This window comes from Meleagris gallopavo, chromosome 12 (genome assembly GCF_905368555.1).
Source record: "Meleagris gallopavo chromosome 12, MGAL_WU_HG_1.1, whole genome shotgun sequence".
NCBI classification, from domain to species: Eukaryota; Metazoa; Chordata; class Aves; order Galliformes; family Phasianidae; genus Meleagris; species Meleagris gallopavo.
Genome location: NC_139415.1, coordinates 5,145,467 through 5,173,386, shown reverse-complemented (window position 1 = coordinate 5,173,386; position 27,920 = coordinate 5,145,467). Strand labels below are relative to the sequence as shown.

Genomic DNA, 27,920 nt, shown 5'->3' with positions numbered 1-27,920 from the left:
CATCTAAAGAATTGTGTGTGTGTATGTATGTAAAAAACATTCTTTTTTTGTCCACAGCTGAACAATGACAAGAAAATATCATTATCCTCTGATTTCCCTTTGTAATGATAAATCATGGACTCTACAAAGGATGGAAGAGGCACTTACTGAGGTAGGCAAAATGCACATTTTCATTAAGTATGGAAATTATAATTTATATTCCTCTCTTGACATAGACCTTTATTGCCCAGACCCTTATCAGATTGTGTTGGTTCATCCATCTCTGGGATTTCTGATGTTGCGGTGGGCTTTATTTAGTGATTAAAAAAAAAAACAACAAACAAAACAACACCTGCAGAAGTCAGAAATGTATGATGAAATGAATGACAATATTTATCCTTCTCAGGTTATTTTATATTTTAATGTATTTTAACGTTAATAGTTCATTCTCTTTAAATGTAAATCTGTTAAGGGTAAATTTAAATATGAAGGCAAGCAATTCTGGTAGCATGGCAACAACATGCTATGCTGCAAAGTAAGAATTTGGAACCAAGGCAGGCCTTTGCTTCTTTCCCATCCTGGATCAGGTTATAACAGTGGAAATATTTGTGTTCTTCGTGACTGCACTTACAGTTATTCCTACACTGGTAGTTGCATTGGGCTTGGAAACAATGAGCATTAAATACTGGGATAGAACTTGCACCCTCACTCGAGACAACCCAGCAATCATGGCACCTTGTAGCAAGTAATATCAAATCTCTGAAAACCCTTCTGGCACAGGAAATTGCAGTCAGGGTGGCCTTTCTTAATAGAAAAGCTATAGATTAGAACAAAACATTAAAAAAAAAAAAAATCCCTTATTCCCAGGAGAGAGATTTAGTGTGTATTTGGTATCTGTAAAGCAATCTTCGCTCTGAATGGGAAACAAGCAATTCCATTTCCATGTATTCACTCTGATGTGTTGAAAGGGCATCCTTATTGGCTTTAAGAGTACGAGTTTTTGAGGCCTGTTTTAACATTTGACTAAAGCAAAAGGGTTTGATTTCCCTCGCATTGAAGTGTCATTTCTGTGGTAGCTAATATCAGTGATTCTAGACAGTAATGGCAACCACTTGGTATCATTTTGCTCTTGTTGAAGGCAAACAAACAAACAAACAACAAAAAACTATGCCATTCCAGAACAGAATATTGTTCTGTACAACTGTTCTTTTTAGTTGCTCCAGTCTCTTCAGTAACCAGGTGCTTAGTTAGGAATATATCACCATTTTGCGGGGGCACGAGAAGGCAAAATTAACTAGCACTTCTGAGACTCCTAAGACAGGCTGACCAGTGAAGTACAGCAGAGGATGCTAATTTTGAACAGCACAGTGGGAGACAAAAATTCCACGGAAACAACCTTATTTCTGTCTAATGCATGAAGGTAGCAAATATATTGGGAGGGCTGTGGGAGAATCCTATTTTATTTTGTTTCCTTTCTCTCACATAAAGATTAGCTATTTCACAGAATCTGAACATTGAATACCAAGTACAGCTACTTTTTCTGGGATTATCTTTTGCTTAAATAGGTGCTGTCCTTGTGGAACCTGGGCTTCTCCCCCTGTATTAGAGCTTGTATAGTGATGAGAGAAAAAGAGCTGTGTAGTGTAAAAATACTTGGCTAAATGGTTTGGTGTACTTGAGAACAAAAAAGAAAAGAAAGGCATAGAGGCTGAATTTTTTTATTGCTTGGTAGTTGGTTATTCTGGTTAAATGCACATAACACATCAGTGACTTCTCTGGTTAATGTTTATAAATATCTAAAGCGATGTGGGAGGCAAATGGAGAGGCCAGGTTCTTCTCAGTGGTGCATAGCAATAGGACAAGGAGCAACAGCCCAGAACATGAGCATAAGAAATTCCTTACAAACATGTGGAAGAACTTTTGTACAGTAAGGGTAACAGAGCACTGGAAGAGGTTGCCCAGAGAGGTTGTGGAATCTCCTTCTCTGGAGATATTCAAGACCCATCTCAATGCCTACCTGTGTGACCTATTGTTGGGAACTGCTTTTAGAGGGGGGGTTGGACTTGATAACCCCTTGAGATCCCTTCCAACCCCTGCAATTCTGTGATTCCGTGACTTCATAGTTTTGTGTTTTGAGCCAAGTATTACCTTGATAGAAACACAGCTAATATTAGCCAGACTCCATACCTCCAAATATTCTCTTTTGAAGCCTACACTTCAAAAATTCATCACTTCCTCCTCCTCAGAGAATTTTCACATACAGACTATCACCACCAACAACACAGATGTTATCATGTTGTGCCCCCTCTTTTTTCCCCCCAGTGTTCCTCCTTTGTGATGTGCTAATAATATTTCTCTAATCGGTTTACAGCTCCTGAAGTAATTCAACATTTAAAGATCTACAGGTGTCTCCTTTGTGTAGATGAGCTTTATTACCAAAACAACTCCAAAACTTCCTACCCTTTGCAAATGCTTCATGACAAGAAGAGTTGCTTCCATCTGACTTTTCATATGCTTTGTTTCTTCCTTGGAATGAAATCCTGTAATGCCTTCATCTTCTCTGTGATTAAGAATTCTTGGTGGCCTTCTGCATGGCAGGAAGCCTACGGGCTTCCTTCTATAGATCCTTAGGGATCACATCTAGGTACAGTATGTTTGTGGAAAATTAAGATAACATTGTCACTATCTGTTGCCACTTTGTTAGTCAATATAAACTAAGGTTTATATTAACTGTTAAAAGCCTCAGATATGAAAGGTCTCCAGTTAGGTTCTTAACATTACGAGATGTAAAGATGAAAGTGTATATGTAAGAACATAAATTCTCAGTCTCTGCTTCTGAACTTTCTGTTCAATTTTTACTGGAACTACAATCTCACTAAATCTTCAGAGAATCTTGCAGTGTCATGCTAAGATAAGCACTTGGCTGTCACTCACAACAAATCCAAAGTAAAACAACATTAAAGCAGAGATGACTCTTTACAGTCACTGCAGCAAGAGTGCCTTACAGTAGAAAAGAGAAATGAACCCCCAAATCCCCAAGTTATCTTGTTACTTGGTGTTCTGGACTGCAGTGGTCATGCGCTAGACCTGCAAATCTACCTCAACAGTGTCACCTTGCATGGGTTGTGTTACAAAACCACTGTTGGATTGTAACCAGAGGGCTACACTTATGATCATGAGAAGAAACTTTCCTGTTATGATCACTAAATGTTAGCTGAATCTAACCACTGAACTTAGGTGAAAGAGTTCCACTAATTCTTCAAGGATTAGATCTCACAAACTCTTAACACACAAAGGTAGAAGAGTTACAGAAGAAAAACTTGCAAGGTCAGGTCTATCAATTGTAAAAATGTTTTAAGAAAGAAAACCTAGCAGATTTCACTATTTGAAAACGATCAAGGTTATGATACAACTGGCTTGGGGAGAGGAACTTTCACAAAGGTTGTAACTGACAGACGTGTTTGAGAGGGGAATCTTTCCAAAAATAAAAGGAAGTGCAGAACACTGGAAATAATGCTAGCTAGTGACATGTTCACAAATGCTCCCAACATCAATTTACAAAATGAAGTTCACAAATTACTTCCTTCAATTAGCAGAATAGAAATATTCAACCTGTCTTTTAAGAAATAAAACAATAGCAAGTTATTCCTATGAGGATGAACCTTAATTACTAGTCTGTAATGAGAAGTACTATTCCCTAAGGGAAGCTTCATCTTTAATACTTCAAAACAGACAACTATCCCAAAATACTTCTACCTGTAACCACCAGTGGGAATCCAGGCAGAATTACTGCTATTTGAAAATCCTTATTTAGACTACAAACCCCATACTGCTCATAACTGCCATACTTCTTCCATCCAAGCCTTCTTTTTTTTTTTTTTTTTTTTTTTTAATATAGATATACACACACACACATATCTTTGGTAAACTTTCTCTTCCTCTCTATCTACCTCTATTTTAGAAGCAAATGATCTCTTCATGCATGAATATACTTATAGTTAAGTATATGCATCTCCAGCATTACATCACACAGCCTTATCATATGAAAATGATGAGACTTCTCTGTAGGTGGGAATGAGAAGATAGCTTCTAGTTCTCTCCTTTTTGCCTAGGTAGAAGTACCTATTAATCCTACAGTTTTCTGTAGCAGCTCTGGTCTACTCTAATTCACTCCTCTCGAAGTGCAAGTCATCCATCTCTGCTGCAGTAGGTGAAGACAGTAAGTACTGCAACAAAAAAGGAAAGAAATGTAATGTACTCAAGTGACAGTGCATTTACCTACAAGTATCAGAAATAACATTCATTCTGTATTTGTTTTTGCCAATGCTATAAGATCTTTCTTCTGGAGAATGGTACCATCAAGAGATGAGACTGAAGTTTTGACAAAATTTAGACTTCAAAGAAAGCCCTCCTCACAGATGCCATAATAAAGTTTATGTGCTGTATGTTTAGCTTCTGCAGGCAGGACAAACCTAAAGCATTGAACATTTCAGGCAATGCATGGTGCTTTCTAGTGTTGCTTTTCACACAGTCTTCAAAGGTAAATAGGTCATCAGGAAAAAAAAAATAATCAGTAAGTAATCCTCACATTTTATTGCTCTCCCCAGTAGATAAGAAGCATTTTCAAATATCCAAAGTACTTACAGTGAACTTTTAAATCAGCAATTGCATGTTTCTTGAAGTGTCTAAAACTTAGTGGATTCTGGCTCTACTTGCATGTCTTCCTCTTAACTTGATAAGTCCATACAACTTCACTGGTGCTTTATTTTTATTTTCTCCAGCTATAAGAACTACTGTTATGTCTCTTGCACTAATGTTCCAAGGCTTTAACTGCCTTACAGCAGTGCCAAAAAAAAAAAAAAAAACCTAACTTAGAGAGTGCATTCTTCCTTTTGTTTACACCAACATTAAAATATGAATTTATCAAGTAAGTATCTCTTCTCCAGGAGGCATGTAGTAATGCATTAGTTTATCAACAAAGGTAATGATAGTTGGCCAGTTTATCATACTGATACTACATTCTGTCTTAGCCGAGATACATGGATAAGTCTTAGAAGGGAAGCACCAGTTCCTCCTAAAAAAGTTCTGTGTTGTGGAACATCTACTTCCTGTGTCAGTTAAGGATAGGCACAAACATACAACCATTTGCAGGATCGTATGAAAATGCAGGTTGGAAAGAATGTTGGATGTCTCTTGCCCAACATTCTGTTCAAACCATGGTCTTCAGAAGGGCCAGATCTGGTTGCTCAGGGTATTATCCATTCTGTTCTCAAAAATCCCCAAGGACAAAGACCACACAACCTCTCTGGGCAACCTGCTCCCATGTATCACTGTCCTCACGGCTGAAAAAATTCTCTTGATATCCACCTTGAACATCTCTTATTTCAAGACGTGCCTGTTATCTCTCATTCTCTGCCTCACACCACGGTGAGGAGGCTTGCTCTACTTTCTTGATGACATCCTTGTAAGTACTGGAAGGCTTCTCCCCAACCCTTCCTTTCTCCAAACTGAGCAAGCCCCACTCCCAAAGTCTCCTTTCATAGGGCCTGGCCTCCAGTCCCAGTCACTTGGGTGGCCTCTGCTTAACACTCCAGTTCATAAATATCTTCCCTGTACTAGGTGTGCCAAAAACCAGACACAATCTTACAGATACAGTATAATTAATGCATAGTAGAAGGGAATAATTACTTCCCTTGGTCTACTGGCTGCATTCCACACAGATGAAGATGCTGCTGGCCATCTTTGCTGCTAAGGCACACGTCTGGTTCACGTGCAGCTTGATGTCTACCATGACCCCAGAGCCCTCTCAGCAATGCTGCCCTCCATCCTCTATGGTTGCAGTGGCTTACAGCATGGGTTATTTTATTCAAGCATGGATTAAATAGGAAGTGAATATAAAAGGTCATTAACTGTAGGCTTCCCCAACTGAGGTTGGGTTCAATGACTTCAACCAGCATTAACCAGAAGATAATCTTCATTTTTCTCTGTGATCTGGTAGCCAGAAACAGATCCCTTCTTGCTGGATTTCTTCACCTTCAGCACAGGAATATAACATAGAAGAGCTTAAACAATGGTATTTTTGGAAATTAGCAAGTATTCTTGTCAGAACAGCTGGAGAGATGGTACAATTACTCTTCTTGAAGTAGTTCCTCATGTTTACAGTGTTAATCAAAGATCACTTTTTAAGGACCTAGCTCTTGTAAAAATTTATCTCCAGTCTCCAGCCTGAGCTGGCATCTCCACAAAAGATTGCTCTTCAAGAGGCCCCCCTTAGAATCATAAGACTGACCAAAAAAGCTGAGCAACCATGACCTTTTCAGGAACACTTTTTCTTTACGATTAGAGGATCAGGGCGAAGTAATAATGCAGCTGATGATTAGGGGCAACACTGCATCTTTAAAAATAGCCCTAGCTATTTCCAAGTGCAGATAAGACCTAAACTATCGCAGAATTTAGGCTCTGGAAGCCTGCCAGTCAAGGTTTACAAGGACAACTCTACAGCATAAAAGCTTATAAGCCTATAGAGGAATAAATACAGTGGCTTCCCCTTCCGTGGTTTAGTACCCATAGTACAACATAAAGAAATAAAAGGTCCATCCACCTTGGCTGTCCCACACAGAGGAGAATTTGGACTATACAGTGATCAATTTCCATCTAGTGCTTTAAGAACAGCTTCAGTCTTATGCTTTTCAACATACAGATAACCAGCACGTACTGTTTTTACTTTTAAGTGCCGATAAACAATTACACAAAAATTCCTTTTAAGATTATCTTATGTAGAAATACTATTGCTTACACACAACCACATAAAACTGTGATAGCAGTTGCTTCTCTTTTTCATTTCTGCTGTTAAAATGAGGGAGCATTGGGCAATCGGCAAAATAGATGGAATACCTTCTCTGCAAACAGATTTCCCAGCCCCCCTCTAGGGAGATTATACAGTGGCCTTGACAAGGTAATACAACCGAAACATTTCCATTTCTTAACCGAACGAGTCACGGTCATTTATGACTTTTCTTAAACCTCAGTGTAATGCACATCATCTCTGAATTGCAACCAGATTTCCGTCGTCTTTATTTACATTTATACGCCCTCACCATGCAGCAGCCACCAGAACGACGCTGAGGATGCTAACTACACAGCCCTGTAAGGCAGGCTGCCGAGGCAAGGAGCCAGCCCTCACCTCTCGAGATGCAGCCAGAAACGCAGCATTCCCCTCCTCTCCCCCACCCCCACCCCTTTCGTTACGGCAATACAAAAATTGCATTCAAAAACTGCTCCAAAAGGGAAAAGCAGACCAGGATAAATGCCTGGTGCTGATTATCCCAAGAAAAATCGTGAGTTCCTCATGGAGCGGCTTCTTCCCCTCCAGATCTCATGACGAAGGGAGCGGGGAAAAAAAAAAAAAAAGAGAAAGAAAGAAAGAAAAAAAGAAAAAAGAAAAAAAGCAAATGGCAATGTTTGATCCGTTTGTACACGGGAGGCACGAAATCAGAAACAAATACTGACAAACTCCTAGCGGTGCTGCATTGCATGAGGGCTCCTCCTGCGTTTCGTCTGACTCTAGTAAGGGACCCTCGAGCCTCCAGCCCTGCAACAAAACCCTGACATCGTGCATGTACCGCGCCGCCGCTCTGCACCGGGGCGTCCGCATCACCGGACGGAGCCGCTCCGGCGCGGCGGGGCTGAGGGGAGCCGGGCGGGCAGGGCACGCCGCTCGGGGCGGCCGTCCCGCGGGGAGCGGAGAGGCAGAGCGACCGCCGCGATGCACCGCTCCGCCGATCTCCGCCGGCTCCGGGCGGCTGAGGGGCGGCGGTGGCACCGCCTCGCGACGGCGGGAGGAGAGCGGCCCCGCGCAGCCCCGCGCCGCCATGCCGCAGGGTCCCCCCGCGGGCAGGGGATGAGACGGGGGCGGCCCCCGCTTCGGCTCTCGAGGTGCGGGCCGAGCTCGGCTCCCGCCCGGCGCCGCGGGCTCCCTGCTCCCCTGAGGAACCGTAGGGATGCTGCCGCCCCACCCCCGGCGGAGCCCCGGCCCCGCCGTGTCGCCGACCGCCGCGTCGCCGACCGCCGGGCCCCCGCCCTGCGGCCCCGTTCCTTACCCTGGCTGACAGCGGCGACGCCGGTCCCCACCCCGCGCCGCGGCGACCGACACGGGGGCAGCCGCAACCGCTCTTTTGTGTGCCTGCCTCGGCGCCACACACCGAGACGGCTGCTGGGCCCGGGAAGCTGCGTGCGAGAATACAGCCGGCCGCCCGGGAACCTGCATGGCGCATAGCGCGACCGCCGCGGCGCCTCGGGGAGATGGGGAGGCCCCCACCTCGCGCCCGCCTTGGCTCAGCCCGCCCGCTTCGTCCCGCCGTTCGGCCGTCCTCGCGCCCCGAAGCGCGGCCGTCGCTCTCCGCTCAGAGGGTGCTGCTCCCGGCGAGGCTGTGAGGAGGTCGTGGAAGACCCCCTCGTGCTGCCCTGCGGGCGGCCAGCGGGCTGTGGCGCATCCCTGAGCCTCACAAAATGGCACAGAAAGCGGGCAGTGCGGTGATGGGGGCTAACCTGCCGGGTACCGGGACTCTGAGCAGAGCTGTCCGCTGGGGCTGCCTTCAGGAGCCCTCAGGCACCATTAGTGCTGGAGGCCTCCGGGCTGGCAACCGCACGCACCCAGTTTGCACACCCAAGAACCCAGCTCTGGGGTGGGCCACCGCATGTTATTTTGTCAGTCTTCCATTCCATTCTGCTCTGAAGTGCACTCCTGAAAGCCATCCTGCTGTTAAAGGCGTTGGGTTGAGGTCATTCGTGACCTGTTACATGAAGCGCTCCAGTGCAACAAAACCAAATAAAAAAATAGAAGTCTGAACACTGCAGTGAGGGTTAGCATTTGGCCTCTAACATTCACATTCCACCCTGGGGGCAGACTTGGAGACTGAATCACAATATTTATCCTCTTGTGTTGATAATACATAAAACCTCCTAAATAACAACTAAAAAAAGGGAGCATATAAACAGGAGGGGTTACGACTGTTTGCAAGGGTGGATAGTGATAGGACAAGGGGAAATGGTTTTAAACTGAGACAGGGGAGGTTTAGGTTAGATATTAGGAGGAAGTTTTTCACACAGAGGGTAGTGATGCAGTGGAACAGGTTGCCCAAGGAGGTTGTGGATGCCCCATCCCTGGAGGCATTCAAGGCCAGGCTGGATGTGGCTCTGGGCAGCCTGGGCTGCTGGTTGGCGACCCTGCACATAGCAGGGGGTTGAAACTGGATGAGCACTGTGGTCCTTTTCAACCCAGGCCATTCTGTGATTCTATGATTCTCCAAGAATGGCATTTCTTATAGTGAGTGACAAACCCAGTTTCGTTTCTCAGGCATTTTATCAGAAACAATGATATCTTTCCAGAGTAGCCAGGTGATGGTTGTTACTTGGTATATAAAGGAGAATATGTGAGATCAAGTGCTGCTAGGCCAATTATGACAGGACTTGCTCATTAGTATGCAGACTTCAGACTGGAAGCTATTGACTGTAAAAAGTAATCTTTGTCATGACAGCAAAAGTGAAAAGCACCTGAATGTAATTATATTGCATTCCGGTCAGCGCAGTCTCGATGTTCACTCTGCATCCCATCCACCTTGGTACGCTTTGTTTGCTCTGGGGTAGCTGTACCAGTTGCTTAGCACCAACTCAAATTCCAACTACATGCAAAGGCCTTTCATGGAAACCTAGATTTCTTTGATGGAAACCCAGATATACGATTTCTGTTAAGATTCACACAACAGCCATTTTCTATTAAGCTGCTATTTTTTTATCTTTTTTTTCTTTTTGTCTGTGGTACCTTTTCTCATCTGTTTATATCCTATAGATATCTCTGATTTTGGTTCTCCTTTGAAAATAATGAAACTCAAATATTACATAAACTGTAATGCATATGTGTTTTACATAAAATTACAGGAAGTTACGTATGATCCTTAGATGAGTAATGCAGACATCTGAAAGATCATGTTTTAATTAACACGATAAATTCTCAAAATTGTTAACTTAATGAAATAAGCTTCATATACATAATTAACTTTTCACTTTCCCAAACAATACATCAAAAGCAGTACTCCCAGTCGGATAGGGCAGCCAGGTGTTTTCTTCATAAAGCTGCTGCAGTCGCAAGTATTGTGGTACAGCTGGTCCAAAAGGAAGTAAGATACATTTTTTAAATTCTTAAATTTAAGTTCCTAACAAACAATCTCCCTTCACCTCATTTTAGAGATAGTGACTCAGACAGATGGTTATTATAAATTTAACATACCAAAATGGAAGGCAAAAATAAAGTGCATAATATCAGTCCAGTAATTTACTTCTTTGCTAACCTTCAATTTCTGAAAATAATCTTTTCCACATAAACCAGCCACTGATGCAGAAGTGAGATTTTCTTTCCCATTTAATGCAAACTGTGTCTGGTCTCTTATGCCTTCAGAGTACTCACAGTTACTTGTTACTTTAGAACTTTTTGTTTCCTTTAAATCATGACTTAGACTTATCTTTATTACTGGGAAAAAATGCAATGTAAAAGTGAGTAAAAAGGCTCATTAAACATTTTATGGAATATTTTAGTACCTATGTACTACTTTCATGGTAACAAAGCATAACAGTTAAAGATCACTTTACATTATATCTAGAAATGTCACAAAGTGATTCAAAATATATCTACTTAAAATGTTTGGAAGAACTCTTCCTAACTTGAGAGTCTGTGCTATATATTTAGCAGTTAACAGTGCTCTTAAAAAATGTGGAAGACAGTGCAAATGAACATGAAACACCAGGAATAGCATAATGTTATAGATACTAAAGGATTATACAATTTTAGGAGGCAAACATTCCTCCTTCACAATAAAATAAATTTACATTTCATAAAACATTCAAACTGCTTTGAAAATGTTTATCAAAGGTAGAATTTGTGTTTCCAAGAAGGTGAGATCTTCCATTTTAAAATGTTGGCCAATTCCTTTATAAGTTTGTAAGTTATAAGTAACTCCTTCATTAGTTTCCATTTCTATATTAATTGTACATGATTCAACATTCCGTGATGTAAACTATCGGTTAATTTACTATTTCTACTGCAGCTCAGTAACAACATGAGAAGCGTTAGGAATTTGCTTCTGCTTCACAGTCTAATAATTTCACCAAAAGGACAAATACAGTGATAAAACAAATGAGTATTTACTAAAACAATTAACTCTTACCTTTTACTCCTAACTTTGGGTTCTTGAGTCCAACAAACCCAAGACCATATCACTAGAGGAAGGATTTCTAATAAGGAGAGAATCAACTGAGCACTTTCTGTTAGTATCTCAACATCCCCACATTCCACTATTTTCCGGTGAGACTTTCTTGATCACACCAATTTCCATTAATCTGTCAAAGCACAACTCCAAATCCAAGGACTGTCCTTAAAACAATACAGCAATACTTTTGCATGTGCATTAAGAAATATATGCGTTCAGGAAGTGGTGAGCAGTGGTGTCATTCATTCACAGCTTTCCAAATTGTCAGTCTCACAACTGTTTTAAATGCTGCAACTGCGGCTTCAAAACAGAAGAAGTTATTCCAAAACTTATTATAAACTGGGTAAAGATGGTAACAATGAACACAAATCCAAACTGATATATTATTTTTTTTTTAATTCAGGTAGATTAATTGCAGAATAAACATGATAAAACCAGAGTTTTTTTTTATCCTAGAATAAAATGAATTTATTTTAGATCAAGGTGGAGTATGGGCAGGGATGTAGGAAAACAAAAAATCCAGGTTGTGGTTTAGCTAGTAAAAATATTATTTCTAAGCATTGGGAAAAATATTGAGAAAAACAGAAAGCATTCAATTTCTACAGCTGATATCAAAACAAACTTAGAAAAGTATCAGGACAAACACTGCTTGCTTAACATGCACAAATAAAGTGAAGCCTGGCCATGAATAAGTCAACAAACTGTGACTGCAGTCTATGAGAAACTAAGTACACTGGCATGCTCTCTGATATGAGGAGACTGTACACAACCAAGACTTATGTTTCTTATGCTTTCCAGTGATTTTGTAAGCACTTTTGCATTAGAAAACAATATTTATAAAGCAAGTGATTTCCCACTATTTGTACAGGTGTCTCAGAGATTTTCCTATGGATAAAATCTGAAAACAAATATTCACTACCTGACAAAAACAAAAATCTTAAAGTCTGAAATATATCTCAGCCAAGTAATTTTTCAGACATTTTTCTTCCCATTGCCTGCATATGCAGAATTCATAAACAACAACATGATGATTTATACTTGTAACTTCCTCACTAGTAATTGTTATGCCAAGGAAAAGGTATTTAATGATTGCAGATAACCATACAGTAACATATGGATTTATTTATTGCATGAACCACTCAATCGGTATGAAGCATAGACAGTGAATGGTGAAAACAGAAAGTACGATGTTCCTTTTCCCTTTATTTTTAAAGAGACTAAGCTTTTACTGTTGTCACTGAGAATTGGGTCTCTGCTTTAAAATGTAGAACAAAATAATGTGGGATGACCTAGAAACTGTACAGTTTCTGTGGTTACAGAAGTAAAGCCATGCGGCAAGAACATGAGGCAACAGAACAAAATTACTGTTATAAATGCAACTTGGCTTAGGTATACATCTTGAGAATCACAGTGAATTGAAGAAATGTCAACACATTGATTGTGAAAATCAAATGCGGAACAAAGAAATCTGCAGCACTATCTTATTGCTCAAAAGCTGTACTTAATCCACAGGAACTACAGTGAATTTTAAAGATTGAAAAGCACATCAGTATTCTCAGCACCAGCTCAGTAACTTCGCAACTCATTTATTGTCTTATTTATGAATATTGCAACTCAGGCTTGCTCAAGTTCCACAAGGACTCCATGGCAATCTTTAGGGTGAAGAAAAATCACAGGTTTACCATGTGCACCTATTTTTGGCTCTTCACTCAATATTCGAATCTTTTTTTTCTTCAGTTCTGCCATTGCTGCTTTTATGTCATCAACCTTATGAGAGAAAAATACGGTTTACAGAAGTTCATCAGAAAACATCCCCAGACTATGACCTGTTCTTTTTCTTTTTCTTTTAAGTCAAACTTAATTATAATACGAGCATTTACCATTAAATTTCAGAGGTTTCCTGCAGTAAAATGTAATTAACAAAAACCTGTCTAAACTATATAATGTGATCTTAAGTTTGATGTCATGACATCAAATTGTTTGAATGTTCCCAAACCTTAAATGTATCCATCCTTCAAAATAACAAAATGAGCACTCAATTTAGCGAAGACAATAGTCAATAATCTATAATGACCTAGAATTAAAATAATTGCATTGTTTTTTTCCCAGTTGAGGTGTCTGGACATAACTCCATGAATAAACATTCATAACACTGTTGTATGAAAGATGCCTAGCCTTGACTCAGAGTAACAGACATCTGTTAATTCCTACTCATTTGCTGCAGTTTTGTTCATCAGAATTCAGAACTCCCTACAACTCCTCCTACACACAACTACCAGTCAACTAGAAGAAAAAAAAAAAGAAGTGACTCAAATGTTATATAAAGAAAGACAGCAAAAGTGTCAGAAGTAGCCTATAGCCCCCTTCAGGTTGCTTCTCCAAGCAGAAAAGCTACTGCAGCTCCTGCAGAGATAGCCAGAAGAGGAACTGTGTCTGGGCTCAGCTGGAATCAATTTCTGTATCCCTAAGGAAGCAATGAGAGCAAACAGTGGAAAGCCTGTGGTTACAATCACGTTAAGAGTTTCAGGACTGGATATTCTACCAAACATTCAGCATTCTTTTCATTGCAGTTACTAATTTCAATTGCATTTCATCTGGAATTACTTAATTAAAAACAAATGCTAATTTTGTCCAAAGCAAATTCCCCACCAACACATTTATATAAAATTTTCCTTTGAATAAGACAGAAGGAAGAAACGAAAAGCAATTTGATAAACTCATCAGATTTCCACCCTAGTACTGAAAGATATTTTTAAAATTCAGCTTTTTGCAATAAGATTTTTCCTGGAAAGTTATTTCCAGAACAAATTTTCAAATTTCAAATGAACAATCAATTGAAATTAATTTTTTTTTTTTGTTTATCTGAAAATTATATTCTGAATATTAAATTCAGAAGAGAATATGCCTTGAAATGCTGGGATTTTCATTCTGAGGGGAATAGGAATTAGGGGAGGAGTGGTTAATTTCTTTTTAATTGTCTGTGGTGGTGACCAAATTTGTTTTCAGTTCCATTTAAAAATCAAGCCAATAACTAAATATTTTTTTCCATGTAAACTGATCTATAACCTTCCATTTGAATTTGTATGGAGACCACTAATATAGGAGACTTTGGACAATCATTATCTGATTTTTTTTTTTTTTTTTTTTTTTTTTTTTTTTTTTTGCTTAGAGGATCAAGCAGTGACTTCTAAGACTTCATTTGGGAGATTCTGGCTGTAGGTAGTACTGCTTCGTATGTTCAATCAAACTTATCTGCTCCATTATGACTCCTGGTTTCCTTGGCCTACTATATACAGCTACATGTTTTCTTCTTTAATACAACACTTCTGCATTTTTCAACACGAGATAATTAGTGTGTCCCATTCTTCACAGTTTTCATAATTAACAGTATGTTTTCCCTTGACAACTGTCTTTGGTTTGTCTTCAACAAGAAAGATCCTATCTCTACAGAATGGAGAACTAGACAGAGCAATTTCAGATGGTAATAAATATTTCTTAAAACTTCTTCAGAAGGATTACATTTACTTGAAACTCTAGGCAGGTTTTTGCCGAAAAGTGCCCACATCTTCTTTCTCTTGTACCTGCTTAGCACTGCTGGTCCTACAGAGGGCTTGAGCATTTCTCTGGTCTTATTGCAAATCACTTCTTTCTTCTATAGTCCCCATTTCCTAGGTTCACCTTCACGTTTCTAAAACAGAATGGTCTTTATAGATGAAGTTGGAAACCATTTCACTCATACTGGGAATCCCTTTATTTATTTATAACTCTTTGAGTGAAATAATAAAGTTTGCAGTACTCAAATATGGAAAGCATTAAAAACAGGCAGCAATGTGAAATTTTGCATCCAACGTCTATGCTAAAATATGAATGTACTAAGTAAGTTGACTACTTATATAGTTGACTACTTTTATACTCTATTGCTTCCAAACTTATCTCTCTGTTGAACAAGAAAAATAGGACAGAAGAAACTCTACAGACTTTGCTGATGTTTGGTCATTGTGACCAGTGGTCTTTTTTGACTTCTTTATACAATTATCAATGGCATATCAAACAGCAAGAAACTACTGAAAATCTAAACTATGCTTCAGCTTAAACTTACAACTGCATCTTTTACCAGTGTATATCAGGAAGTTCCAATGTCAAGTAGTTAGCACCTGTCAAGTACTCTTAACAAGCCCTTGGGCTTCTCTACTTTCCACACTGGATATATATTAACAACACATAATATAATTTTTACAGCATACAGGTGGAAAAGTTCATGACGTAATTTAAGGAATGGAACTCTGGTTTCCAAAACAGAAAAAAGCCACGTTTAAGATTTCCATCTCTACAGCAGAAATTTTCATAAATATGACAGCCTTATATGTTTGTTCTTTACACAGTTGAAGCTTATGGAAAAAATAAATTCAAACTTTATATATTATATTTATATAATATATTATGTTAAATACCTCAATGCAGATATGATGCATTCCTCCAGTCTTATTCTTTTGCAGAAAGCTTGCAATGGGACTTTTCTCTCCTAAAGGGTGTAGAAGTTCCAGCTTTGTATTTCCCAGCTCCACAAAAACAGTGTAGACCCCATGTTCAGGAAGAGCAACAGTCTCGCTCACCCGTGCTCCTAGCACATCTTTATACAATGACTGAGCTTTCTCCAGATCAGGCACTGCAATTGCTACATGATTAAGTCGGCCCAATTTCCACAAACAGCTTGGAATGTTTTGAGAAAAAGAATTTGATGATAATAAAGTTCGTACTGTTGGAGCTGAAGACTGCAGTCTGGTAAGAAGCCCTGAAAAAAAAGTGAATAGCATCAACATGATGCTTTTGAGAAATTGCTCTTTGACCTTTTAAGAGACCTATGTAACTCCTTGTTGTAAGCAAACTACTGTGGAATGCAGACTGTAGACAAAGACCAAGGAAAGAATTATTCAGTAGAACTCTCAGCTCAACGGAAATTCTTTTTTCAGAGACTATAATTATTCAGAAGTGTTCTAAATGCTTATATATGCTTGTAAAAGTAGGAATATGTGGCCAAATACAGCAGTCAGTTGTATAATGTACTTAAAAGTTGCTTCTGAATTTTTCAGAGCTTTTTATAAAACACAGAAAGAAATCAGGACATACCTATCCATGTAGAAATTAAAACAAGCAAAAAAGAACAATAAAATCCTAGGACAGAACTAACTGATACTGCAAGACCCAAAAGAAAGATAAAAGACTTGAGGTTTTATCTGTTAGAACTAACTCCAGCAAGGAAAGAAATGTCATGTTGTGTTTGAGTCTTGAGGGACGCTATCATCTCCTCTCCTGCGTTTCATTTCCTATTTTCTCATTCTCCAATTATTATTCTTTAACTGCTCTTACTTTTCTCATATGTCATACAGGTCTTACACTTAGTTTCACTGGCATGTTTCAAGATGTTTAGAAATATTTCTCTCCTAAGTACAATGAATAATACCATGCCCTACTGAAAAGTAATGATTCAGAAGATTAAAAGGATATTTGCTTTTTTAATGCAACTAGTGCCACTGGCTTCAGCATGACTTAAAGAAAAACTACCATTTGTCTCATCATAAATGAAAAGGTAATGAAAAACAAAACATACTGAATGACAATATGACACAAAGGCAAGGGCTAACATCTAGATGTAGATAAAAGATGGAGAAACCCTAAAGGACAAAGTACAATGAAAAACTGCTTAGATGTCTATAAAATTCTTCAGACTGCTCTGACAAGACAGTATTGAATGCTGTACAATGTCTTATTTCTGTTCTGATCAAATAGTTCAAAAGTTGGGGTTTTTTTAGTCTGAAAAAAAAAATTGGAACAATTACAAATAAGTATCAGTCTGTTGAATTTGGGGAGATGGGAGGGAAACATTGCTCTTATTGGTTGCATCTAGCACTGCAATTAGAATTAAATGAAAGGATATATTCAGAAAGGCAGCATTTGAATTTCATGCCAGTTTGCTTTAGGCCATGTCAGAGTTCCCAGTGCCTCAAGGCCAAGCTAGAGGCATCTCAGCATTTGTCTTTGATGCATTCTTAGCTGCAAATTCACAGATGTGCCGTTTTGCTAAGAGATTGTGCCAAGGATGCAATGAGATTCTGAATGCTTTCCAATACACTTAGGACAGACTGGCTTACATTTTTCAGGCTCTTTGTACTCTGGAAAGGTACTGGTCTTTATAAAGTACAGCAGTAGCTGTAATTAATCAGCTGGTTTCACAGTAGGAAACAGAAATACCTTTTTGCTGGAAGACTAAGCTATCAATTCATTTTACTTCACAAACAAGAATGATGCAGTAGTGAGACATGTGTGTGTGTGTGCACTTACGTATAAGCTTTAACAATATGCAGTTTGCATATTTTCAATACTTACTACCATAAAAGTAAAATATTCAGAATATTTTGATAGTAAATCAGCATCCTACGCTAAGTGCTTTCATAAGCTTGCTCAGCTCTCCAAGTAAGCACTCTGCTGTAATTCTTGCCAGCCTTTCACATAGTACATCCTGTCATCACTTTCATCACAGCCAGAAGTTCTGGAAAATTCTTTTTTGCTTTTATTACCTTTAGGTTACAATAGTGATACTATAGTAACTCAAGATTTCAAAGTACTTTTCAGCTTTTTACATATTAGTGCAAACTCTACCAGCAACTTCTATGCAGAAGAAAATTCTTTGTTTCTCAAATATCTATGCAGAAACTATTTTGCAGATACAGTTGTTATCTAAATGGAACTGTATCTGGAGTGAACAAAGCAATTGCCTGAGGAAGCAGTAGCATGCAATGCTCTATAACATACAAAACAAAATACGCACCTTCTAGTTGGTATAATCAGAGGAATGGATATTAACTAGACTTGAGTTTAACCAGGTTACCAGAGTAAATAATGCATTTTTAAAAAAGTCAAATACTCTTTTCAATCTATCTAAGATTAATAGCTGTTTCCTGTCATCACTTTTTAAGGTCTGGTTCAATTTTTGGTGAAGCAAGAGAAACTTTCACTTACAGAAAGTCAGTATTTTCCAAAAGAGAAAAAAGATGTGAAATTACCATTTGCTATGCTATTTCTGATGTTTTCTAAGCAATTTTCTTATTTCATTCCTGTTTCCAAGTATTAATATGCCATGATTGAGTGGAAATACTACTAATGTAGATTTTCAGGCAGTCATGACAAGTAGGAAAAGCTACAATGATTCCCAGTCAGCTTGATGTCTCCCATCTGTAATTCTTGCTGTACTTCACACAGGGCATAAGATTAGCATAAGATTACATGGCTATTATGATTAAATTTGCAATTTTTTGACAAAAATTAGAGAGGTAGACTGCTACTTGGCTATTTCTGAAGCAATAGTAAAGGAAATAAAGAGTATTATTTCTGTTGGGTTCTACTCAAGAAACATTTGATATCTGCAGTATTTCCTGGAATGACAATGGAGTGAAAAGTTAAGAATAATCCGAAGATTCTTGTGAAGTCAAAACTTATACAAAACATATATTATGTGTCAACCCACTTCCTCCTCCTAAGAACTCTATTTTTTTCAGTAAGTATGTATGGACAGAGGACTTTTTTAGAGTTGTGAAGATGTATGACTTTATCCTGACTCTAGTCATATGCATGTTTTAATTCCATAAGGATCAGTATGAATTGGCTGAGAATAAACAAAAAGCATTTGTATTTTTCTGGCATTATATAGATTAGTACCCATATAGTTACTAGTTACTTGAAATTCTACTCTTGATTCATCTTCATGTTTTTGGCCTCATTTTCATGCTAAGAAGTAGCACACTCAATAATCAAAGGATGACCCTGCAGTGAAAAAGAAAGCTTTCCAGCAACTTCAGAATGAAACTCCATCACTTTCATGTTTCAGTGAGTTATGCATAAATCACAAAGCTAGTCCTTTGTTCAGAGAGATGTGGTTACATTCTTCAAACAAAAAAGCATTCATCCAATAACTTAGAGAATTACTCAAATAAATCTGAACTTCATCCAATGATAAAAAATAAGACTTTGTTTCTTTCGAAACCAATGGAGACTGCTACTGAAGTATCTACCCAAGCATCTGTCCCCCTTTGACAAACTTGCACGTGCAGACCAAATTCACACATGCAGTTTCTTCTCCTACTATATATATATAATTTACCCTACTGTTTTTTTAAATATGTAATTTTTCAGGCACTGATAACCCAATCTGAATTTTTTAAGGCATTTTGTCCTTTAGGGAAGATTCAGCACACCCTGCCCTCTACTGTTTTTAGCTTTGGCATTACTGTAGAATGTACGTTACCATGTTCAGCTTCATTTGAAGAATATTTTTAATGTACCTATTTGGGTTTTATTTTTTTAATTGTTAAATGTCTGAGTGCTAGTATTATATGCATCAAGAACTTAAATGTGTGCAATTGTCCTGATAGAGGCATAAAATGGCATTCTGCAAATGTTGACTCATATGCCTGTTGCCCCTGATGGGGGGCAGTGTTTGTTGACTTATGTGCTGAGGTAAATAAATACAAGCAAAATCCTACTGAATGCAGCAGTGCTCTCTGGAGCAGTTACAGAGCTGTGGGCCACAGTGAGAAGATCCTTCTCACTGGACACTGCTCTATGGCTTGGTTTGTCATTGAGAAAAACTCCCAAGCACAAAGACAGTGTTGTCACCATGCGGAGTTGGGCATAGCAGGGGTGTGTATACTGTGTATAAGCTCTCTGGAGCAAATGGAAAAAGGGCAATTTGTCTGTTTTAAATCCCAGGAGTTTCGAGGTGCTGTTCACATCTTGGAAACTGCCAGCAAGGCCTGGACTGTCCTTAGCAGTGCTCTATTTGTGCCAGAGGTACTTCTGGGATCAGAAGTGCTCCGTAGTTCTGAAGGAGCATCAGACTGCACGGAGTCTCATTCACTTTTCTCCTGCAGTCAGTGGCAGTAAAGCGGTGCAATGAGGATACAATGAGGGCAACTTGCCATACTGTTAGGAGAGAGAACAGTTCAAGTAATTACTATAGTGAATGGGAAAGAATTTTGCATTTGACCTCTAAGTTACATTTTAAAGGCAAGCTTCTCTTTGCTTCTCTATCCTGGTGCTCTAAGCAGGCGGTTTGCCGCGTAGGTTTATGCTGAAACAGGTAACGCCGTCCGTATCAGATCTTTTTAAAACCAATCCCGTAGGTCGCTCAGCAAGCAGAAGGCCCGTAAAGCTACCAAAAGAGGCCGCGGGCGGCTGTGCGCCCAGGGCAGGCAGAGGTGGCGATACCCGCACAGCCCCGCTCCCGCTCCCAGCCTGGCTCCCGCCACGCGCCCACGGCCTGGCGCCGCTCCCGCTCTCAGCAACCCCGCCGCGCCCGGCCCCCCGTTACCGGCCGCCGTGCGCCCCAGAGAGGCCGCCATGTCGCCGCCCCACCGCTCGCAGCCCGCCCGGCCGCACGCAGGCGGGGCCGGGCCGTCCTCCGCCGTCACCGCCACCGCCCCCCGGCCGGTGGAGCCGAGCGGAGCCCTCGGGCGCGGTGACGGCGCTGAGTTGCAGCCCATTCGGGCGTCACGGTGCGCGCCCGGCACGGCGGCGTGGTGCCGCGGCCCCAGGGGCTGCGCGGGCGCCTTTCTCCGAGGCGTGAGCGGCTGTGCCCGGCGTTGTGGAGTGAAATACTGGTGCGGAAGAGCCTCAGGGTGACGAGCAGACCCAATCGGTGCTTGAGGCACAAAGCTTTGCAAGGGGCTGTGACACATCCTAGGCACGTAAACTGTGCCGTACCCAGTAATAAATATCTCCGTGTAATAAATATCTCCGTGTACATCAGCATCGGCGCTAGGACACGGGGACTTCTGAGAGCTCGGTGCCAGCGGGAGGACGCGGGCAACACCGAGTCCGTGCGAGGCTCCCAGCGCCGGACAGCTGGGGGCGGGCCGCCTCCAGCCGCTGCGCCTAGAGAGGCCGCGCGGGCGGAACGTTGGTGTGCGGAACGCCGGTGCCGGCTGCTGGAGCCGCCCGGAACTTTTGGCGAGTGCTCGGGGGCGGTGCCGGGCAGCTGCACGTGAGGGCGATGGCGGCCGTGGCGGGGCTGGAGAAGTGCCTCCGCGTGGCGGGTGCTGCGGCGGCGCGGCCCGAACACTTCCTCAGGTACCGCGCGGTGCGTGGGCGCGGGGCTCGGCGCTCGCTGCGGGGCTTCGTGGCGGCCCGACGGGATTTCTGGTGCCGCAGAGCCGTGTTCTGCCGGGCCTTGCCGGTGCGACGTCCCGGACCTTTCCTCAGCCGTCGGGATGTGTTTCTTTCTTCTGTGTTTTGGTGCTAGGAGAAACGAATGGCTACCCGAGGATGAATACTGATGAATGAGGCAGCAGGGAGATGGTTGTTGTTCTGAGGCTGGGGATCTTGGGCGTTTGGTGCTGTACTGCCTCGAAACTTCTGGGTTGCTTACATGTGGTCAGAATACAATGAAGTGCGGGTGCGGAAGGGGGGAACATGCAGCAAAGAGACTTAACTATAACGTCTGTATTGCTGGGAATGCTCGGTATGGTTAACTCAGTAGAAGCCGTGAATGAATGAAAGAGAGTGAGTTCTGCAAAGTAGAAGTGTGTGTGGGGGGGAACAAAAATACAACACTTGCTGTACTTTTTAAGGTTCTTTTTTTTTCTTACTCCCAGTGTGCAGGATGAGCTGGCTGCTGACTTCAGAACGTTAACAAAGACTCTTTATGATTTAAATAAAGCTCTTGGAAACAGTGTAGTTCGTGGAAGTCCTCTCAAAGAGCTGGTGATAGAGAACTTCGATGAAGAACAGATCTGGCAACAACTGGAGCTCCAGAATAATGCGGTTCTTGATGTCTTCAAGAAATCTGTTGCACAGTGTACCAACGATAAAGACCTTTGCCTGATCTCTGACCAGGAAGATGACAGCTCTGATGCAGAAGCCAGCAGTGATATTGAAGTGGAGGACATGATAGAAGCAGAAACTGAACAGGAGAATGCCTACACAGAGCATAAAACTAAAGAAGCTAAAGAAAAGAAAAGTAAACCCAGAGAAAGCATAATAGAGAAATTCAGTGATGACGATTCTGATGTTGACTTTGATATTGAAGCACTAGAGCAAGAAACTAAAACAGCCAAGAAAACGGTGGTGAAAAAAACAGGAAGAAAGTCTATAGTGGATGACAAATTCTTCAAGCTGGCTGAGATGGAAGCTTTTCTAGAACATGTGGAGAAGGAAAATGGGGAGAGGGAGGAGGAGGATGAAGATGATATCGACTATTTTGAAGACATTATCTCAGATGATGAGGAAGAAGAGTTTGAAGAAACTAAAGTCAAAGTAAGAATATCAGTAATATAATTCTCTGAATTCTTTTTCTGTAAATCGGGATCTAGTATCTGGTAGGGTAACTATAAATTGTTGAGCTCTAAGTGGAAATTGCCAAGTTAGATTTGATTAAACGACTAATGATTATTTCTGAGGCTTTACATTAATAATATACTTGACATCAATCTCTGTAACAAAATATGCTGACGTAGAAAAACATACCATCTTCCTATTCCAGTTTCTCTTCAGATGTCTTGTGTTTCTGCATGAATTAAGAGCTAGGAAGTCTTGCAGTAAGAAATTTGTGACCTTGCCTAACTGCAGAATATGTGACCCAGCAAACAAGGAAGCATTTCTCATACTGACCTCTGGTGATGAGAGATCTCTAGGGTGACTGGTGCAAAGCCAGAGCAAAGGGGGCTTGGCAACTTCTTTTTCCAGGGACGTGGATTTGTAACTCACGTTTCGCTGAATTGCTGTATACTTGTTTTGAAAATAAGTCTTATTAGCATTTTCTGAGATTCTTGCTACAAAAAATGCCCAAGATATAAGGGAATATGTACAAATACCTGTGGATAATTAGCAAAATCTATTTGTCTCTGACTTTTGTATATGTTGCAATAAGAAACTGTCAGAATGTCTTGCCTATTTCTATAAGAGATTATACTGAGATTCCCCACCTGTTCCCCAGGTGGTAAAGGCAGGATACCTTTAGTCTTCTGTCATCCTAACAGGTTTTTCTATCTCATGTTTTTAGCTAGTTAAAAGTTCTAGAGATCTAACATACAAAGATTTCTTTGATCCTGTTGATGACAATGATGACTTAGTAGCTAATGATGCTGAGGACTATGAGAATGAAGAAGCAGATAGTGCTATTGAAAAGGAGGATGAAGAAAGCATGTCTGAGTAAGTATATGCATTATTTGCAGTTAAAATGTTCTTGCACTTTTACACTTAATGTGCCACTCTGTTGAAGTAGAAAATGAAGTGCGAATTCTAGGTTCTCTTTACTCACCATTTGCCATTTTGTTTTCTGTTGTGCCATTGTGGATTGTATTATCATCTTAGTCAGAAAGTATTTTACTCCTCTCCTGAGTGTTTCTTGGTATTTATTTCACTAAATCAGGTAAAAGCCGTAACTTCAGCTATTGAAAGTTGGTTTTAATGTATAGAAGTTTCCTTAGTGTCTCTGCCTTCATTGAAAGTCTACTGTAGTTCCTAAGTGTGAGTTAGTCGTGCCAGGTAAACTGCTGAATAGTGAATGAAATATCTTCATGTAAAAGTGGTGACTTTTAAACTTCTACTTTATCATGCATTGTATTTTGATTTTACAGGGCTGAGGATATTAATGAAGCGGTCATGGAAGATACGAGAAATAAAAAAGTTTCTTTTAATTTGCCAGATGATAGTGAAACAGAAGATGTTACTGATATGCAATTAGAGAGGGGTATTGATCTCAGTGAGATTAAGTCGTCTTTTGAGAAGAGACAGGAAAAGGTAATTATTTTATTTTTCTAATACTTTGAAACTGTGGCCATTGTTTTTAAATGATTGCTGGACTCTGAAGAAGTTAGAGAAACATGAAGAGGCATAAAGCACTTAAAGTGCTTTATGTATATCTGATGTACGTATAGAGTTATATGTTCTCACATTTTTATGTGAGTAGGTATTGGAAGTACCTGAAATGGCTATTTCTTTCTTTGAGTTTACTTGTGAACTGTTTTTAACTTCTTAGGAAATTTGTTTTTCAGATGAGTGAAAAAATAAAAAGTTTAGAAGAAGAGTTGTTGGAGGAGAAACCTTGGCAGCTTAAAGGGGAAGTGACTGGACATAAGAGACCTGAAAACAGCCTTTTGGAGGAAACAGTGCTCTTTGATCATGCAGTCCGAATGGGTAAGTACTGAAGGGTGGCTTTCTTGAAAGCATGTAGCCCTGTCATGTTGGATTGTCTTCTCTCTAAGCATGCTGATAGCACCCTTGACTCAAGAGTAGGGTAACAAGAACGCCACTTAAACATCTCAGCACGTTTCTGAGGCTGTGCACTTTCATTCTGAAAAATATGGGAAACAACAATCTTATTGGTTCAATTTTAATTTGCTTCAATGTTCCTATTTAGGGCAGTGGCAGACTTAATTGCTTGTGTCCCACATAATATGATTCTCCTTCCCATTCACATCTCTCTGCAGTAGAAGAGAACAGTGTTATTTACTTAACTTCACCTATCAACAAAAATCTCACACTACTACAATTTTATTGAGGACTTACAGTCATTTTTTATTCCTCGTAACAAAAAGTATGCCTTGCTGCAGAAACATTAATGTTTTCTTTTTCTCAGCTCCTGTGATCACAGAAGAAACTACTTTTCAACTTGAAGATATCATCAAGCAGAGAATATTGGATGAGGTTAATATTTTGCTTGCTCTTCTCTTTGTAAACTGGTTTCACCAGAGTGCTCTTAAAAGCTTAGATAGGAGTTTTTTTTTGATTGAGTTCTGCAACTGGCTGGTTTTTTTTGTTTTTTTTTTTTTTTTTTTTTTTTTGTTTTTTTTTTTTTGTTTTTTTTTTTTTTTTTTTTTTTTTTTTTTTTTTTTTTTTTCCTGAACTGCCTTTAAAATATACAAGGACTTAATTTAGAATATAACACCAGTCTCAAAACTTTTGACTGTGACCCTAATTGTGTAGTTCCTTATGCATTCTAGATACTAACTGAAGCTCAGTTGTGTACTTTGTAATTTTACTTAAAAGACACTGATAGAGGATTTGTATCCCCCAAGTTGTTGAGATTTACTGTTAGTTAAATAAAAGTATATATTGGAAGGATATTTAAGTATTTAAGGAAATTACACATTTGTTATTGATTGTGCTATTTTTTGCTATGATCCACTGAAAATAAGCACGCAAACTTGAGGTATACATCTTCTATTACATTTACAAGTAAGAGCGTGAACTTCCAGAGGTTTTGGGGAGCCATGTGTGAACTAGTTAATATACCAGATAAGTTCATGTTCTAAATAAGCTGTTGCACATATCAGTCTGTACTTGCATTTGGTTATTAATTTATCACCTTCTCAGGCGTGGGATGATGTAGTTCCAAAAGAAAAACCAAAAGAGGATGCTTTTGAGTACAAGAAACGTATTACTTTGGATCATGAAAAAAGTAAATTGAGTCTGGCTGAGATCTATGAGCAAGAATACTTGAAACTTCACCAGGTAACATAAACAATGCTTTTTCTTTTGGTTTGAAGTTTTCATCATGTAAATGTGAGTATTTACTTGTATGCTGCTACCACTTCACCTTTGTGGAAATACCTCAGTATTTCTGAGTGTTCATATGTGGAATAGCTGTGAATTGCATACTGTGTTATCAATCTTGCTAACGTGAAATTGTTTTATGAATGATGTTGCAGTAACATTGTATTATTAATGCAGCAAAAAACAGAAGAAGAAGAAAATCCTGAGCACAGAGAAATTCAGGAGATGATGGATTCGCTTTTCCTAAAACTGGATGCGCTTTCTAATTTCCACTTTACACCCAAACCAGTATGTACTTCTGTTTCAAAATTATTCTTTTTCTTCCTTTTTATTTATCTCCCCAACAGGAGATGTTCCATTTTCCGAGTATATTTTTAAGTGAACATAGAACTTGTTCTGTTTTTGTATTAGATAAACTACAATTGCCTGTAAACAAAACCAAATACCTAGCATATCCAGTTACCTATAAGCTCCTGTGAAATGGTGTGCTCAGTCTTGAACATTTCCTTATTTCTAGCCTGTGCCAGAAGTTAAAATAGTGTCAAACCTGCCGGCTATAAGTATGGAAGAAGTAGCACCTGTTGCTGTTAGCGATGCTGCTCTCTTAGCACCAGAGGAGATCAAGGTAATACAAATCCTCATTTTTTTGTTTTCTTTCTTTATTTTATACTTCTATATATTACAAATAAACAACAAACAAAAAGTATACCAGTTGTCACATCAGTGAGAGAATTCTGCCTCTCAACCCAGGTATCCTAGGTTGTGATAGTATGGTTGGGTTTTGTTCTTTACCTGTGGTGGTAATTATTTTTCTCAATGTATAGCTGAGTGGAAGGGGCAGTTGAATGGCAGTAGAATCTATCAGCTGTACAAATAGCAGCTTCTGATTGATCTGTCTTAATGTGGTATTACCCTAAGCTGGTTAAACATCTGAAATAATCAAAATGCTGAGACGGACTTGAATACTCTAAGGTGAACTTTCTTTTATGCACTTTCGGATACATAGATCTCTTTCTCTTTAGGAAAAGAACAAAGCAGGTGATGTAAAAACAGATGCAGAAAAGACTCCCACGGACAAAAAACGAGAGCGGAGAAAGAAAAAACTTCGTAAACGTATAAAGCTCAGGGAAAAGGAAAAACGGCAAAAACTTCTTGAAAAGATGAAACCGGAACAAAGCACAAAGCTCAGCAAAAAAGCTGCTGCAGCAAAATTAAAAAAGCTTACAAAAGAAGGCAAAGCATCACTACTCAAGGTATGGTGCTCTCAAATATCCCTGCATAATTTCGTTTTCACTAGCTGAGGACCTCTAAGATCTGCAGGATAATGCTTAGTGTGCTTACAGGATGTAGTTTCTTTCCTGTTCCTCTTGGTATAATTGCATCTACGGTCCCTTTGAATATCTTGGACCCAAGTAGTGTGTGTGCTTGCCTGCCCAGAGCTTGTTATATAGTTTGTTTGAGCAAATACGTTAGGTAAATATGACCCTCCGAAAGTTAATAATTAGTTACAGATGATATGTGACTTCTTTTAAAGAACTGATAAATATAATGATGCTGTTTATATATTTCTTGGCTTTAACAATTTGTCTGTTGACAGGATGAAGGAAAAGACAAGGCTGTGAAGTCATCCCAAGCTTTCTTCTCCCAATTACAAGATCAAGTGAGAATGCAAATCAAAGATGCAAACAAATTGAAGAAGAAACAAAAAAAGCAGAAAGACGTTTCTGTCCATAAGCTTAAATTATAATTGACTTTTTTATATATACTAGATCTGTATATATCAATACATACAGAAACAGCGTTTGTATTTTAATGCTGAATTGGAATGGTTATTTGTACATCATTAAAATGTTCTGGGAAGGCCTAAACTGATAAAGACATGTTCCTCTATCCTTTTTTTCTCATCCCAGAACAAAAACTTGGTGACATTAGCCAGACTATGTTTCTGATGTGACTTACAGGTGCTAGCTGTAAGCTATTGCTTTTTTATGCAATGTTTTAATATGGTAGAGGTGTAACAGTATTTATTATAGCTTAAATTTTCAACTTCTAGTTTAGGGATGCAACTCTATAGTTGAATCTGTGTCTGTTTCGAGCAACCTTAAGGCCACTTCAGGATGTAAAAATTTCCTT

At 39.7% G+C, this 27,920-nt stretch overlaps 3 protein-coding genes across 10 annotated transcripts in view; 1 reads left to right on the top strand and 2 right to left on the bottom strand.

The window, feature by feature from the left end:
* APBA2 (amyloid beta precursor protein binding family A member 2) overlaps nucleotides 1-8,216 on the bottom strand; it is a 92,740-nt gene extending 84,524 nt beyond the window's left edge. For 3 of the 5 annotated variants that reach the window (XM_085234416.1, XM_085234415.1, XM_085234419.1), the window contains exon 1: nucleotides 8,079-8,216. The gene's annotated coding sequence lies outside the window, so the exon portion shown is untranslated. Of the gene's footprint in view, nucleotides 1-4,101; nucleotides 4,206-8,078 lie in introns of all 5 variants that reach the window. The other 2 variants (XM_085234417.1, XM_085234418.1) reach the window with 2 other exon arrangements.
* MPHOSPH10 (M-phase phosphoprotein 10) lies at nucleotides 57-27,663 on the top strand. 2 transcript variants are annotated; one of them, XM_085234437.1, is made up of 11 exons: nucleotides 57-151; nucleotides 21,887-22,547; nucleotides 23,293-23,441; nucleotides 23,870-24,032; nucleotides 24,287-24,428; nucleotides 24,871-24,938; nucleotides 25,608-25,745; nucleotides 25,965-26,075; nucleotides 26,305-26,412; nucleotides 26,810-27,040; nucleotides 27,385-27,663. In XM_085234437.1, the coding sequence occupies exons 1-11, from the start codon at nucleotides 105-107 to the stop codon at nucleotides 27,532-27,534; spliced, it is 1,968 nt and encodes a 655-aa protein (XP_085090563.1). In that variant the 5' UTR covers nucleotides 57-104; the 3' UTR covers nucleotides 27,535-27,663. The 2 variants fall into 2 exon arrangements, with proteins under 2 accessions (XP_085090563.1, XP_010715591.1); XM_010717289.4 differs by lacking the exon at nucleotides 57-151 and adding an exon at nucleotides 21,215-21,362.
* MCEE (methylmalonyl-CoA epimerase) lies at nucleotides 11,624-21,111 on the bottom strand. Of its 3 annotated transcripts, XR_014886003.1 has the most exons (4): nucleotides 20,605-20,901; nucleotides 15,692-16,032; nucleotides 14,822-14,928; nucleotides 12,811-13,007 (listed from the first exon to the last, which is right to left on the bottom strand). XR_014886003.1 is itself a non-coding variant. In XM_085234439.1 (3 exons), exons 1-3 carry the CDS (start codon nucleotides 21,043-21,045, stop codon nucleotides 12,855-12,857), a joined length of 543 nt encoding a protein of 180 aa, XP_085090565.1. In that variant the 5' UTR covers nucleotides 21,046-21,111; the 3' UTR covers nucleotides 11,624-12,854. The 3 variants fall into 3 exon arrangements, 2 of the variants coding, with proteins under 2 accessions (XP_085090565.1, XP_085090564.1); XM_085234439.1 differs by lacking the exons at nucleotides 14,822-14,928; nucleotides 20,605-20,901 and adding an exon at nucleotides 20,997-21,111 and having other exon boundaries at nucleotides 11,624-13,007; XM_085234438.1 differs by lacking the exon at nucleotides 14,822-14,928 and having other exon boundaries at nucleotides 11,624-13,007; nucleotides 20,605-20,893.
* Nucleotides 27,664-27,920: the final 257 nt, after the last annotated feature.

Bases quoted from the DNA above. Each gene is read 5' to 3' on its own strand.
- MCEE (XM_085234438.1), bottom strand. From the start codon at position 20,776: ATGGGCTGCAACTCAGCGCCGTCACCGCGCCCGAGGGCTCCGCTCGGC. The intron at 16,033-20,604 runs GTAACGGGGGGC...CTTTTTTTTCAG, and splicing joins TCTGGGGCGCACGGCGGCCG to GGCTTCTTACCAGACTGCAG. The intron at 13,008-15,691 runs GTATTTAACATA...TTCTCTCATAAG, and splicing joins TGCATCATATCTGCATTGAG to GTTGATGACATAAAAGCAGC.
- MPHOSPH10 (XM_010717289.4), top strand. From the start codon at position 21,286: ATGGCGGCCGTGGCGGGGCTGGAGAAGTGCCTCCGCGTGGCGGGTGCT. The intron at 24,939-25,607 runs GTTAATATTTTG...TCACCTTCTCAG, and splicing joins AGCAGAGAATATTGGATGAG to GCGTGGGATGATGTAGTTCC. The intron at 26,413-26,809 runs GTAATACAAATC...CTTTCTCTTTAG, and splicing joins TAGCACCAGAGGAGATCAAG to GAAAAGAACAAAGCAGGTGA.